The 15990-nt window shown below is 42.8% G+C and overlaps 1 protein-coding gene across 6 annotated transcripts in view; it reads right to left on the reverse strand.

Annotated features, from left to right (window-relative positions):
- Positions 1-15990, reverse strand: part of ARHGAP25 (Rho GTPase activating protein 25) — a 119000-nt gene that overhangs the window by 38336 nt on the left and 64674 nt on the right. For all 6 annotated transcript variants that reach the window (XM_049856409.1, XM_049856410.1, XM_049856411.1 and 3 more), the window contains 2 exons: positions 11387-11474; positions 8583-8699 (listed from right to left, as the gene is read on the reverse strand). In XM_049856409.1, the coding sequence (XP_049712366.1) occupies positions 8583-8699; positions 11387-11468 (199 nt within the window). In that variant the 5' untranslated portion in view covers positions 11469-11474. The remainder of the gene's footprint in view (positions 1-8582; positions 8700-11386; positions 11475-15990) is intronic.

Consider the following 15990-nt stretch of genomic DNA (forward strand, 5'->3'; position numbering starts at 1 on the left):
AGGGGGATGGGATGGTGAGTAAACTAACAACAACAAAAAAAAGAATCCTCTTAATTAATGCCCAGCTTAGCTAGAGAGAAAGAACTGGAAACATTAGGCATAACAATGAATCATTGAGACAGCACATGCCAACTGGGTGAGCAGTGCTGTGGATTGTGAAACACGCCCTGAAGGATACAGAGGACTTAAATGGATGTGAGGAAGAAAAGGAACCCAGAGTACATGACAACTCAATACTTGCCTACCAAATGCCCAGCATTGGCAAACACATGAAGATGCTTAAACCGACAGAACCTGCTCTAGGGCCTTGCGATGGGATTGAGCAGAGTGGAACTCTGTACAGTTTAAGGTAGTTTTTATGTGCCCAGCAATGGCCTTAAGCCCTAGTGGCACAGTGGTTAAGAGCTCAGGCTGCTAAAAAAAGGTTGGCAGCTCAAATCCTCCATCTGCTCCTTGGAAACACTATGGGGGCTTTTGCTCTGTCCTACAGGGTCGCTGTGAGTTAGAATTCAACTCTACAGCAACAGGTTCAACGGGAGCAATGGCCTGAGGAAAACATTAGATGACCAGCCTCTGGAGGAAGAAGTCAAGCTTAAGCCCTGACTAAGCAACAATTTGCAATTTGGACTACCTGCTCCCTGGGGCAGAGAAAGTAAGGCCTCTTACTAAATGGAGGGGTGGGTGGGAAAGAATGGCCAGGTATTAACCTGAAAACAAGTTGCTGGAAGCTTAGGTGTGACTGCTTCTCTTCCTTTTCTCTTATTTAATCAGAAAACCTGGAATTTCACACTGAATGTCTGAGGAAGAGTTGGCCTAACCTTTCCAGCCAGGCCCTTAGGAGAGGGTTGTGACAAATATATAAGTTAGCCAGCTGGGAAGGAAAAGGCTGGAACACTGAAGTGATGCTACCAGGGTCAGAGGCAGGAGCGCCCAAGGGGGAAAATTTGGGAGCACTGTGGAGAGAGTGTGGGCCATCTCTCCAGCTGAGAGAGACAAAAAGGCAAAAAGGGAGTTGGGAGCAGACCTCAACTCTGAAGAACTGTCACCAGAAGGGCTTTTAAAGGCTGGAATTCAAAACCTCGGACCCACACGTGGGCGACAGAGGCCTGAAAATCTTCAGCAGCTGCACACAAAATTATTTGCATCTGTACATTTTTTGGGGGGTGGGGGGCATTTCCATAGCTCTGATCAGATTCTCTAAAGGGCTTATGAGCCATAAAGAGTTTCAGGACCTCTTTCTACACCAAAGCTTACCATTAACCGGCTTGGAGGAAGAAAATTCTAGAGAGACCAATCCATTTGCTGAATAATTTCTCAGATTAGCTGATGGTCTTTTATCAGAGAGAAGGGTCTAGGAAAATAGAACATAGGAGGCTATTCCGTCGATAAATATTTATTGAGTACTGACTATGTGCCAGGCACTGTTTAAACTCTGGGGATATAGCACTGAACAAAATAGAGAAAAAAATTCCTGGCAAGTAGGATGAAGTTTTCATTCTAGTAAAAAGAGACCAACAATAAAAACAAATGAGTAAATTATTTAACATTTCAGGGGACTTCTAGGTCAACCGGCATAACAAAGTTTATCAATAAAATGTCCTGCATCCCACTTTGATGAGTGCCATCTGGAGCCTTAAAAGCTTGCAAGCAGCCATCTAAGATGCATCAGGTGGTTCCATCCCACTTGGAGCAAAGGAAAACGAAGAAAACCAAAGACACAAGGAAAATATTAGCCCAAGAGACTAAAGGACCACATAAACCGGAGACTCCACCAGCCTGAGACCAGAAGACCTAGATGGTGCCCAGCTACCACCACCGACTGCCCTGACAAGGAACACAACAGAGAGTCCTGGACGGACCAGGAGAAAAGTGTGGAGCCAAACTCAAACTCACGTAAAAAGACCAGACTCAATGGTCTGACGGAGACTGGAGGAACCCCTGAAACTATGGCCCCTGCACATTCTGATAACCCAGCACTGAAACCATCCCCTAGATCTCTGATGTAGTATGTTTCTTTACAGATCCTTCCCTTTCTATAAGAACGCTTTTAACAGAACAGGTTTTCTATATTACAGTCCATGCTTCATAATACTAGACTAGAACCTGATACTGTTAACTGTTAGAACATCCTCAATATTTATTGGATTCTGTGTTGTTTAACCTTTGGCTACAGTTTTGCACCTGTAATATAAAAGATAATACTCCTCTTGTAAATGTGTTCCAGTTGAACTAAAATAAGAGGCCACCCATTAGCCCAGTTCTTCAAAAAACCCAGTGCTGTCAAGTCGATTCTGACTCATAGCAACCCTATAGGACAGAGTAGAACTAACTGCCCCATAGAGTTTCCAAGGAGCGCCTGGCAGATTCCAAGTGCTGACCCCTTGGTTAGCAGCTGTATCACTTAACCACTACTCTACCAGGGTTTCCACCCAGTTCTTAGAAGTACTTTAAGCTTTGTTGTTGTCTTTGTTGTTAGGTGCTGTCGAGTCAGTTCTGACTCATAGCGACCCTATGCACAACAGAACGAAATACTGCCCGGTCCTGCGCCATCCTTACAATCGTTGTTATGCTTGAGCTCATTGTTGCAGCCACTGTGTCAATCCACCTCATTGAGGGTCTTCCTCCTTTCCACTGACCCTATACTCTGCCAAGCACGATGTCCTTCTCCAGGGACTGATCCCTCCTGACAGCATGTCCAAAGTATGTATGTCGATGTTTATGCGTTCCATTTCATTTTTGGTGATTTCCAATTTTCCTAGATTCATACTTCATACATTCCAGGTTCCGATTATTAATGGCTGTTTAAGCTTTAAAGAATATGTATTTCAGTACCTTACATATGATTAACCATCTTAATACATAATCGTTTGGGCTTTTTAACATCCTGTATTCATAAAGTTATACTTACAAATCAAAAAGATGAAAATGAAATTAAGTATATTTTAGAAATCATACTCTATCTTCTAAATAGGTGTAGCTTTTTAAAGTATGTGCCTGTGTCATTTTTAAATTCCAGAAATACGGAGTAATGCTTATAACTGTACGTTATTGCTTATGTATATTTTACTGAAATGCATAAGAAGTTATAGATCTGTGATGATGACCTTAGAGACATGATGATGATGTAAATAAAAATACTGTTTAAATCCACAAGAATTTAAGAAAAATGAATATAAAAGCAAAGACTTAGTGGTAATGACACGAATGTGAAAAAATAGCTCTGTGTTCCCTTAAAATTGTCAGTCAATATACTTAAATATACTACTAAAGACAGGTTATGGTGATGGACAAGCTCCTATCAGTCCTGTCTGTAAAGCAAAAGATACTATTTCTTGTCTCGTATGACGGCTTTGAGAATTCTATAAGGGAACATGTTTTTGAGCCTTGGAAATAGGAGGTGCTCAATAAATATTAGTTGACTCTGAACAGCAAATATTATATGAATGATTCTATAAGGGCATGGTGATTGCTTTTGGCCAAATCTCACTTATTTTCTTCAGCCTTATAAAATTAATTGGTATTGTATGAATTATAAAAATTATTTAAAAATGCCTAGAGGAGCAACTTTTATTGGGTAACTTTTATCTTTATTGGGTAACTCTGAGAAAAAATTTACTAGAATTTTTGCATAAATTATGTGCAGACATTTGGTAGACTTAATACCATATTATTTTTAAGTGTCCTCATGCTGCATTTTGCTAATACTAATAAATTTAAAATAAATTATAGAGATGAAAATAAGAACCTTTCTAAATCACAATAAGGATAAAAAATATGCAGTTTCAATTCAGTTTTTAGCAGTGTACATCATAGTAATTTTCTGTTTGCTTAAAGTTACAGTTTACTCAGGAGTAATTTACATGTTTAGCTGTATTTCTCTAAACTTAATAAATTTTAAGTATTTAAAAAACAAACAAACTGATGCTCTGTCAACCCAGAACTGAAACCATTCCCAAAGCCCACTCTTGGCACAAAGATTGGACAGGACTATAAAACAAAAAATAACACACGTGAGGAGTGTGCTTCTCAGTTCAGTCACATACTTGAGACTAAACGGGTGGCTCCTGTTCGGAGGCAGGAACTGGGACAGGAACTGGCTGAATGGACACAGGGAACCCTGGATGGAAAGGGAGAGTGTGCTAACTGTGGGGATTGCAACTAATATCACAAAACAATACATGCATATATTTTTGTATGGTAAATTAACTTGAGCTATAAACTTTCACCTAAAGCACAATTTAAAAAAAAAGTTATGAATGAATTCCTTCCAGCAAAGGGGTTAGCATTGCATCCTTTTTTTTTTTTTGAACCTGAATTTAAATCCCATGTGTGGCCCTTACTAGATATGTGACTTTATGCAACCTCCCTAAGTCTAGATTCCCTAACCTATTACATTTGGATAATAAAATCCACCTAAGAGAGGCTGGGAAATCCTGGTGGTGTAGTGTGGTTAAGTGCCACGGCTGCTAAACAAAGGATCGGTAGTTCAAATCCACTGGACGCTCCTTGGAAACTCTAAGGGGCAGTTCTACTCTGTCCTATAGGGTCATTATGAGTCGGAATTGACTCGATGGCAGTGGGTTTGGTTTTTTGGGTTTAACAGGGGCTGACTGTTAGGATTCAATTAGAGAGGGCAAATAAGGTACTACACTTAAGTACCTAATACATAATAAAAAAAAAATTTTTTTTTAAATAAGCAGTCATTAAATGGTAGCTGTTATTATTGCCTTCGTTATGGATTGAATTATATATGTAAATACACGTAATCCCATTTGGGAGTAGGATTTTCTTTGTTATGTTAATAAGACCATATCAGTGCAGGGTAAACCAGTCACTTTTAGATATAAAAAGAGCGGATTCGGCACAGAAGCAAGCCAGCACAAATGGGAGAAAGATAGATGCTATGTGGACAAAAAAAATTATTTAGCATGCTAGAAGGCGGTAAATGCTAAGGAGAAAAATGAAGTAGGAAAGAGGGATAGGAGTGCTGGGGTCAGGGTAGGGAAGGGGTTCAGTGGTAAACAGAATGGTCAGGAGAAGCCTCACTAAGGAGACGGTTGAGCAAAGACCTGAAGAAAACAAGAGATCAAGCCATGCAGCTATCTGGGGGAAGAGGACTCTGGGTAGAGGAAACAGCAAGTGCAAGGGCCCTGAGACAGGAACATGCCTAGTGTGTTTGAGGAAGAGCAAGGAGGCCAATAAAGCTGGAATGAAATAAGCATAAGAGAAAGTTCTAGAAAACAAGATCAGCGAGGTAATGGGGTGGGGTGGATATTGTACTTTTACTGTGAATGAGAAGGGAAGTTATTGGAGTGTGCTGAGCAGACAATGGCTTTGATACCATTTAGGTTCAGCAGGCTCACTCTGGTTGCTCTGTTGGAAACAGACCCTCAGAAGACAGGGTGAAAACCTGCAAGTTAATTTCGAGGCTATCGGTGTAATCTGAATAAGAAAGGATGGCACCCAGGCCAGGTGGTAGCCACGAAGTTGGTGAGAATTGGACAGATTCTGGGTGGAAAAACCATAGAGAGCTTTCTATGGGGCTGGGAGGAGGCAGCTGCGACATAGCTCAGTGATTTCACAACGTTTGGGGGTGTGTGCACTGCCGGTCCAGCAGGCTGGTATTAGAGGTCCTTTACCAATGGTATCATGCTGTGGAAAAAGACAGCCGCCCTGCCTCTCACCAGATAGTCCCCTTGCACAAGTCATTTCCTCCCCCCAGGACCTAAGTCATGACTTACAAATAGTCAGGTACAATATCTGACTTGCCCAAGGGCCTTGGACTGGACCCTGCTGTCTTGCAGTGTCTTCTCGTCCTGAGATCTGCAATTCTGGTTCAGCGAGAGGCTTTAGAGACACCTGAAGTGCCACAGCAGAGCTAAACCCTGTTCTCTGAGTGAATGAACAGTGCTGCACTCTGGCTCCCCTCCCCCAAACTTTCCGCCACCAGCAGGACTTATGCTTGACTTGCTTCGTGGGGAGGTCCCCTTGAGGTGGGGTGAGGGAGAAATGCCCAAGTGTATGATGGCAGAGAGCAGCAAGGGCTCGGTCAGGCATTTCCAAGGGCCCACGTCCAGAGCAAAGTGCAAACAGAGTTTTGACTCAGAGCATATGCATAAGCAGACAGCTCCTACTGCCCCTGTCAACCTAGCAGCCTGATTCACTGGGCCGTTCATCAGTCTCTGAAGGCTTACATGCTGCTTGTGATGCTGAACAGCTTTCAGCAGAGCTTCCAAACTGAAGACGAGGAAGGAAGGCCTGGAGATCTACTTCCAAAATTGACCAATGAAAACACTATGCATCACAATGACCCAATCTGCAACCAATTGTGGTGCGGGATCAGGCAGGGTTTCGTTCCATTGTGGGTAGGGTCACCATGAGTCAGAGGCCGACCTGATGGCATCTAACAACAACAGGGAAAGTAGAGAATTGCTGTGTGGCTCACATCTCATGATCAAGGGCATTAAGGAATGTCACGGCTAAGATTATCCAGGCTGACTAGCATGTCTTCAAGGTTTGATAAATAAAAGCCTCGTCTAAGCACGATCGGCCAGTAAAAACTCGTGTTTAGGCGTTGGATAACGGTTAATGAAACCATGCTACTCTTTCTGTCATAGGCTGCAATTGTGGCAAATGTCCTATCCAGGCTACTTCTTCCACAGCCCCCGCTGGGCAGGTCACAGGCCACATGGCTGCTTCCCTGCCCCAGGCCCTGGGTCCACAGGTGGGCTCCTGAGCCAAGCTGAGCCAGGTGGGTCTCAGGAGTTTGGAATGGGGCTGCAGAGGCTGAGCTCAGCCTCGCCTGGGACTCAGATGAGGAACACATGAAAACGGGGGCTCGCGCAGCTGTATTCAGGACAGGCATGAGTAGGGGGCTGCTGACTAGACAAACATGGCAACCAGAGAAAAGAAGAATGAGAGACTGTGGGCCCCAGAGAAACGGACAGGATAGGCTCCAGGCTGACGCTCCGTTTCTTGGTCCCAGGCTCGTAACAGGCCTCTTAACATCCCCACCCTTGGATTCTGTGAGAAACTGTCGTGTCTATGCAGTAAATGCGTCTTGATTGTTCAACATACTTGGGTGAGACTTCTATTGGTTGTTAATAAATAATCCCCAAAATGTATTAATTGAGATTATGTAACATGAGAAAACACTTAAACTGTAAAATAAAAAGTATCAAATCACATATGCCCTATGTTCATCCTTCTGGAAAACAAAATATGGACATATGAGCAACGGCAGGAAGGAAAACATAAAAATACTCCTGGTGGTTTTAGGAGTGGTGGAGTCCCTGGTGGTAAAAACAGTTAAATTCCTAGCTGATAAGCAAAAGGTTAGAGGTTCTAGTCCACCTGGGGGCTCCTTGAAAGACAGGCCTGGCGATCTACTTCTGAAAAATCTATGGAGCCATTGAAAACTCCGTGAAGCATGGTTTTAATCTGATACACATGGTGTCACTATGAGTTGGAATGGTCTCAATGGCAACTAGGTATTCTCCTACATATTTGTTCAACTTTTTGTAAAATTACTATGGTGCTCTTAAAATTTTGAAAGAAGCTGTTGATCAATCAAATAAATATTTACTATTTGAACGATGAAAGCTTCCACAAATAATTTCCAAAATAACAGGCAGGGCAGTTGATGAGCAATTACATATTTGTACACTTATCCTGGAGTTGACACAAATAAGTGTATTCTTAAAATGCTAAAGGAAATTAACTTGAGGTCTCATCCATACCTTTTATATATATATATATGATATATATACATATATCATATATATATATATATTTATGGAAACCCTGGTGGTGTAGTGGTTAAGTGTTACAGCTACCAACCAAAGGGTCAGCATAAAAGGAAAACACATAGTGAGTTTACCCGTTTGGTAATTTCAGATGTTTTTAAGTGTTGGTTTTTCACAGGCAGGGCCCTCCTCTGGTGGAGAAACAGCACCAAGATTCCCAGAAACAGCACCAAGATTCCCAGAGGCCTCAAATACTTGTCACATAATCCAGAAAAGTCTTTAATGCTGAACTAACTCATCCAGTACTTGTCAGACTCTGGAGACAATTCCTGAGCCTTGCCCCAGTCTGACTGTCCTTCTTCTCTTCAGCAGTTTTATTTTCCTGTGCTGATCAGTCTAACTTATGTTTCCAGCATAGCTCTTGCTATCAAGTACGCTTAGACCTCACGACGCCCGTAACCTGCAGACTTGTGGTGCTGCAGAAAGTCCATTTTAGAGCTGCCAGGGGCCAGGGTCAGCTGGTCCAACCCACTCATCCCACAGATGAGGATACTGCAGCCCAGAGAGGAGAAAGGACCTCCCCCCAGGGACACGCTCACACTGGTCAGTGCAGTGGGCTTGTAGTCTCTCCAGCTAATCTGGAGAGTAAGCTCTTTGAGATGACCAGGACAGAAGCTAGAGGCTCTGAACCCTCTTTTCTTCCAAACTCCACAGAGGACTTGCCAATGGCAATGGTTGTCTCCCTTGAACACAGTAGCTCATGTCTGGAGCTACTTGTTCCCCATCCCAAGGATTTTGCACAGACACCTGGCCAGGAAAGCCTGCGGGGCTCCTTACCTCCAGAGGGTGTGCCAGCAACCCTCCTGAGGAACTTAACCCACTCCTCCATCTCCGCCTGGGAGCTGGCCATGAGGACATAGGAGTCCTGTCCTGTGCGACTCTGGTCCCATGAGGCTGGAAAAGAAGGAACATTTAGGAATATTGGGGATCCTGGGGAATCCTTTAGCTCTGCCATGAGTGACTCCACCGAGAAACACTCAGCTTTCAGGGTGGTCCCGAATGGTCATGGATGGACCCTTCTGGACAGGGTAGCTGATGACCGGGTGATAGGATGGATTCAGAACCAGATCACCCCAAAGGATAAAAGAAGGTAAGTCCTGGTGACAGTAAGATAGGTCCAAGAAACCAAATTGAAAGGGAATTTGAAACTTGTTTTGTTGCTGCACAGGAAAAAAGGAGATGGGCACTCTCTGAGAGAAATGGCCTGACACTAATACAAAGCTGTGATGGTTAACTTTATGTGTCAATTTGGCTAGGCTACGGTTCTCAGTGGTTTGGCCAAACACTAGACGAGTAGCCGTTCCACAGCGTAATCTAATGTAATGCAATCAATCAACCAATCAGTTGAAAAGGGAGTTTCCTTAGGGTGTGGCCTGCCTCCAGAAGATAAATAGATATTTTGGCAGAACTCACTTGCTCTCTTCACTCCACACTGTTCCTGTTCTCTGACCTGGGGATCATGGGACACAAGCCTGCAGATATCTCCAGCCCTCTGCCTGACTTAACGTATGCACTTTGGACTTGCCAGCTTCCACAATCACAGGAGCCAATCCCTTGAAGTAAATCTCTTTCTATATATATGCATACGTCTCACTGGTTCTGTTTCTCTAGAGAACCATGACTAAGACAAAAGCCCTGAATAAAAACTCTGCCCTCACCCACACACCTTCCTTGACTTAAACATGGTCTGTTTTACATGTGCCACCTATTGGGCTGTTTCCTTTGTCTTTTCTTACCCTGCCTAAGGTACCTCTCGCCATCCTTTTAAAACCCAGCTCAATTGTCACCTTCTCTAGGTACCCTTTCTTAACATTCCTCTTCCAAATTCAGTGCCGAGTCCCTATTCTCTATTCCTTAACATCGTGACCTTACCTCTATCACAAACCAAAAACCAAACCTGTTGCCACTGAGTCGATTCCGACTCATAGTGACCCGATAGAACAGAGTAGAACTGCCCCACAGAGTTTCTAAGGAGCACCTGGTGGATTTGAACTGCGGTAGCACTTAATCACTACACCACCAGGGTTTCCTACTTCTACCATAGCAGTAGCTAAATTATCCTGAACATTTGTTTCCTTATTAGTAAAACTAAGGTCATTACCTAATATGTCGCAAACTGAAAACCTGATCTTCTCCCAAAACTTGCTACATGTGCAAATCTCAGTGAATATCAGCAAATCCTTCTTTCCAGTTGTTTAGGACAAAGCTTTGGAGTCACTCTTCACTTCTCTTTCCCACATTCAATCCATCAACAAACCCGGTCATCTGTGCCTTCAAATTGTGTCCAGAAATTGTTTCTTACCCTCTTCATTGTTATCATCTCTGGCTTGAATAATTGTATAGCCTTCTAATAGGTCTCCCCGCTTCTGCCCTGCCTTCCCATCTCCTACTTTTTATTCTCAACTCAAAAGAAAAGTTTTTGAAACATAAGTCAACTCATGCCACTCCTCTGCTCAAAACCTCCCCATGGCATCCCATCCTAGCATAAAAGCTAAAGGTCTTACAATTGCCTACAAGTGCCTATAGAATCTGTCCCCCACTCCTGATCTAATCTCCTTCTCTTCTCCCCTGTCATCACTCTACTCTAGCCATACTGGTCTCCTTGTTATTCCTTGGATATGTGAAATAGGCTTAAGGATTTTGGTTTGGCTGTTCCCTCTGCCTGGAAGACTTTTCCTTCAGATGTTCTCTTCGAATCTCTGTACTACACTGCCTTTTCCATCAAGCTTCCTATGCACACAACTGCCTAGTGTGAGTGGTAAAGACGGAGTTATGGAAAAGAGCACTCCAGGGACTTGTATCCCTCCTGCTAAGGAGCTCCACAGTGCGATCAGGAATCTCATGGTTCCCAGCAGGGGTAGGGCTAGTGTGAAAGCAAGAGACAGCAGAGAAGCAGCATTGGTGTGGATAGATTCAGGAGCATGAGACAAACTCCCCTTCTCCTGGTACATTCGAGGAATGTAACTCTTGATGGGGAAGAAGCACCCTCCGTGTAGTGCCTAGTGCCCATGAACTAAGTTGGTGTATAATATGCAGTGTTCTTCAGCATCTGCACACATGAAGTACTAAGTTGGAGCTGTTACTTATTATGTTACATTGAACCATATGACCCTGCTGATAGTTGACCATTTTTGACCTTCTAAGATGGCAATGTCATGTGGTTCCATTTTCATTTTAACCGTTAATTTTAATCTGCAACTTCCTTCCTAAACTGAACTCCTTTCAGCGAGCAGGGATGTTGTACTTCTCATATCAGTGTCCCAGTGCCTAGTGGCATGTCTGGCTCCCAGCATGCTCTCATTAAGTGCTTGCAGAGATGAACCCAATACACACCAACTTAGTTCCTGGGCATTATTCAGGCATTTGATACTAGTTAATGAACTAGTATAGGTTCATTAACTATATAAATAGAACTAGTATAGGTTTTTTAGTATAGGTACATTGAATTTAGGTAGAACTAGTACAGGTTCTTAATAGGTTGTTTGGCTAGTTGGTTGACTCACTGACTATAGCCTTGACTTTCAGGTTCCAGAAGTAAAATGGGAATGTAATGCACCCCTGTCCCACTTTTTGTCACCTACCTGGAATGACTTCAAAGACAAACTTGCCAGCTTCTTCCGGGTTTGTGGCAATCTCCTTGATGGTACTTCCTGGTAGATACATGAAGCCCTGAAAGATCAAAAGTTATGCCTTTAAGATGAGCAGGCACCCTATCACCTATGAATTAAAGTTAAGTTGGAAAATGGATGGGATAATGATGGGATTGGGTTGGAGTGAAGAGGAACATGGGAGGCTAGCATCCTTGTTTTGAACAGCAGAGGCCTTCTGCTACTCAGGCCTTTATAACCTCAAGTTCTTTTCTACCCCTAGTTCATATTCCTATGCATATTTTAAGGTCTCAAGTCACAGTGAGAGCCACATTCACTTGGGAACGTTCATCCTGAAATAAACATCTCTTGGCACCCCTCCCCAAAACTAATTTGGCTGAGTGTGGGGGAGAAATTTCTTGAGGTCCTTCAAGTGTCCACTTTCCAAATTCTAGTCTCTTTGCTATGGCATCGTCCAGACACCAAGTGGCCTCCCTAACAATCCAAATCTAGAAAGAAGACTGTCAGTCATTTACACCATAGTGAGAATGTGTTTGACTCTTACTCAAATGTGTTTTCATTGTAAGCCTTCTTAACCACTGTGAAGTAAAAGGTTTTGGTCAATGAGATAAGAGTTTAAGACAGGAAGATATTTGGTGGCAGAAGTTCCTTCCCAGACCCTGAAAGTCCTTCACTTGGGTAACTGCCACCTCTGCCCACTAGAAAGACTGACCCATACCCCCAGGACCATATTAAGATCCAAAGAACCCTTAAGCAATGAAAATAGTCTGATGGCATTCTCTCCCCACCAAACATACATCAAAATAAAAGTAAACTACGTTGTAAAAATAATTGTCAGAAAAGCAAAGCTTTTATTTTTTTCATGGTAACTATGCTGATGCTTTAAGAAAATATATCGAGAATAAATTATTTCAAAGACATTTCTCCCTATTTTTTTTTTTTTTTAACCTGGAGTTAGAGGTCCCACAGTTGCACATGAGCAGAATTTTGCCCTTCATGCTATGGGGCTCTCACCCCAGCATGCCATAGTGGGTGAGCCCCACTTAGAAGGCAATATGGACAGAATATTGGGAAATTAAATATCAAGAAAAAGAGCCCTGGTGGCGCAGTGTTTAAGAGCTTGGCTGCTAACTGAAAGAGCGGCAGTTTGACCCGCCAGCTGTGGGGACTCGACAGCAATGGGTAAGGATCAAGAGACCAAGACATCTTAAGGTTTTCAAAAGGCACCAGATGATTAAAAATCTATTTGTGTACTGCCTGCATATATTTTATTGAAACAATGTTGTACCTGAGACATCACCTAGACACAGGAGTTTGGGACTTGATTCTATATTAGCCTGTGCAGGCTTTATTCAACACTAATTTCACAGTATTGTATTATGACCCAGCATTTATGGATCAAAGATACATAATCTAATCAATTTCATTTATTAGTATGGGAAGGAGCCCTGGTGGCACAGTGGTTAAAAGTGCTGGGCTTCTAACTGAAAGGCCAGTAGTTCAAACCCACCAGCCACTCCATCCAAGAAAAATGTGACAGTCTGCTTCTGTAAATATTTCAGCCTTGGAAACTATATAGAGCAGTTCTACTCTGTCCTATATGGTCACCATAAGTCAGGATCAACTTGATGGCAATGGATAGGAGCCTGATGGCCAAGAGCTAATGGTAGTCAGCTACATAAGATGGTGGTGGATGGTGGCTCAGGAAGCAGTTTCCATAAAGCAGTTATGAAAGTCAGGGCCAGGTGGACACCAGAGACGGGTGGTCACATGGACCTAATGTGCCATATAACTAGGTCAGGATCTTGATTAAATAAAGCTAGGCGCCTGGAGAGAAAAGAACTGGGTCCTGGCAAGAGAATGAATTGAAAGGGTGTCAGCACCAATGCTTGCCTTTTGCCACTTTTCAGAGATTTGACTTCATGGCCAAAACAGACACCTGATCTTTGTAAAAGCAATGGTGGGTCTGGGTGAACCATACCACCTGCTAGCCTGACAGAGGGGGTGGTTAAGGCTGAACCATAGATAGTTATTTAAGGACTCAGGGTAATTAGTAGCATCAGGAGCTACTGAACAGCACTTTCTAGGTGCCAGGCCTTTGCTCACCACCTTAAACACATTAATCATTTAGTCCTTCCAGCAATCTTCCAAGTAGAGTATCATTATGCACACACTACAAATGAGGACCCTAGGGTTCAGGAAGTTTCCGTAATTTGCCTGAAGTCATTGAGCTAGCAAGTGGCAGAGAGGGAATTCACCTCAAAAGTGAGTCAAAAACCTGTGCTCTTTGCCATTACAGTTGGGATGATCCACTTAATCTCCCCTGAGAAGTAGGGAAGAGGACGGTGGATTCATGGAAGGTCTACTACGCTGGGAATGGTGAATGATGCATGTAGGATATACAATCTCTTGTACACTGATGTATTACCAGAAAAAAAGTCACCTCCACCGTGTGTATACACCGTGCTTTACCATTTACTGCGCATTTTCACGTGCAATGTCTCATTACACCCCATTACATACAACAGCTTCAGATAAAGAGCATGGCCAGAATTGTCACTTCTACTTTGCAGGTGAGGAAACCAACAATCCAAGAGTCTAAACAATTTGCACAAAGTGACACAGCTTAATTTGTACAGAATTTAGTTACTCATAATTTACATCTCCCTGGCTGTAGAAGGCAGCGTGTCTGATTCTGAACTGAGTAAACACATGTGTCTTTATTCCAGAACAAAGTATGAGTGAGGAGGATCAGCGACACAGAAAGCTATAAAGGTAAAAGAGTTGTAAGGATACCTCAGAAGAAGATCAACTCAGGAGCCTGAAATAATAAATGCTTCTTCCCTAAGAAATAGGACTGTCTACAAATAAAAATCCCTAGGACTGAGTGAGAAAAAAAAGTAAAAATAAGGAGGAAGACAAAGGAGGAAAAGGAGAAAGGAGAAAGGAGACCTGGTTTGCAACATTTGAAACATTTGCCAAACCAGGGGAAGAGAGGAGGAGAAAAGGAAAGAGAAATCTGTCAATCGAATGGAAATCTGCAATTTTTTTACATTCCTCTGATTTTATTATTTAAAAATAACATTCACCTGGAAGGTTCCTCGCCATCTTTAGCAAATAATATCAAGCCTACAGAAAAAATGACCATGAGACTGCTTTGGGTGAGCTATGGCACCAGAGTTGTTATTGTTGTTGTGTGCCTTCAGTTAATTCCAACTCATAGCAACCCTGTAGGACATAGTAGAACTGCCTCATGGTTTCCTAGACTATAATCTTTACGGGAGCAGATTGCCAGGTCTTTTCTCCCACAGAGCTGCTGGTGGGTTTGAACAGCTGACCTCGTGGTTAGCAGCTGAGCACTTAAACACTAAGCCACCAAGCAAGCAGGCATCTAAGATGTATCAGCTAGCCTCAACCCACCTGGAGCAAGGGAGAGTGAAGAACACCAAAGACACAGGGTAAATACGAGCCCAAGGGACGGATAAACCAGAGACTACATCAGCCTGAGAGCAGAAGAACTAGATGGTGCCCAGCTACCACTGATGACTTCCCTGAGAGGGAACACAACAGAGAATCCCTGATGGAGCAGGAGAAACAGTGGGATCCAGACCTCAAATTCTCATAAAAATACCAGACTTAATGGTCTGACTGAGACTGGAGGGATCCCGGGGGTCATGGTCCCCAGACCTTCTGTCAGCCCAAGACTGGAACCATTCCGAAGCCAACTCTTCAGACAGGGATTGGACTGGACTATAAGACAGAAAATGATACTTGTCAGGAGTGAGCTTCTTGGATCAAGTAGACACATGAGACTATGTGGGCAGCTCTGTCTGAAGGGAAGATGAGAAGGCAGAGGGTGACAGGAGCTGGTTGAATGGACACGGGGAATACAGGGTAGAGAGAAGGAGTGTGCTGTCTCAGGGGAAAAGCAGCTAAAAGTACATAGCAAGGTGGGTATAAGTTTTTGTATGAAAGACTGACTTGATTTGTAAACCTTCACTTAAAGCACGACAAATAATAATAATAATAAAAAGGGAATAATAACCCCTACTTCACACAAGTATTGTATTAAATTAGGAAACACTTCCAAAGAGCTTCATGCATTGCCTAGCATGTAATATGGGCTCTGCCTTTAAACCATTGGCCCAATATATTTTCTCATTCCCAATTTTTTAAATAATTCTAAAGCAAAACAAAACAAAAAACATTGAGCCACCAGAGCAAAGGCCAACTTATTTGTAGACAGAAGGGGAACACTGGTAGGAAGGGAAGGAAAGTGTAATTTCAGAAGCACCTGATTCCCCTAAGTACCTCCTTCAACTGTCATTTAATACCCAAAAGTATCTAATCAGAAAATAGTAAAAAATAAAATACTGTACACACACACATATACACGTTATTGAGCCGTTATGAGGTATCTGACTCTGTACTAAATGCCTTAAATATATTATCATAACTAATCTTCACATGACCTTTATAAGGAAAGGGCTATTTTCCCCATTGTCAGGATGAGGAAGTGATCCTCACAGAGGGTAATTACTGACCCAAGATCCCTAAGCTAGTTAATAGGAAAACCA

This window comes from Elephas maximus, chromosome 17 (genome assembly GCF_024166365.1).
Source record: "Elephas maximus indicus isolate mEleMax1 chromosome 17, mEleMax1 primary haplotype, whole genome shotgun sequence".
NCBI lineage: Eukaryota > Metazoa > Chordata > Mammalia > Proboscidea > Elephantidae > Elephas > Elephas maximus.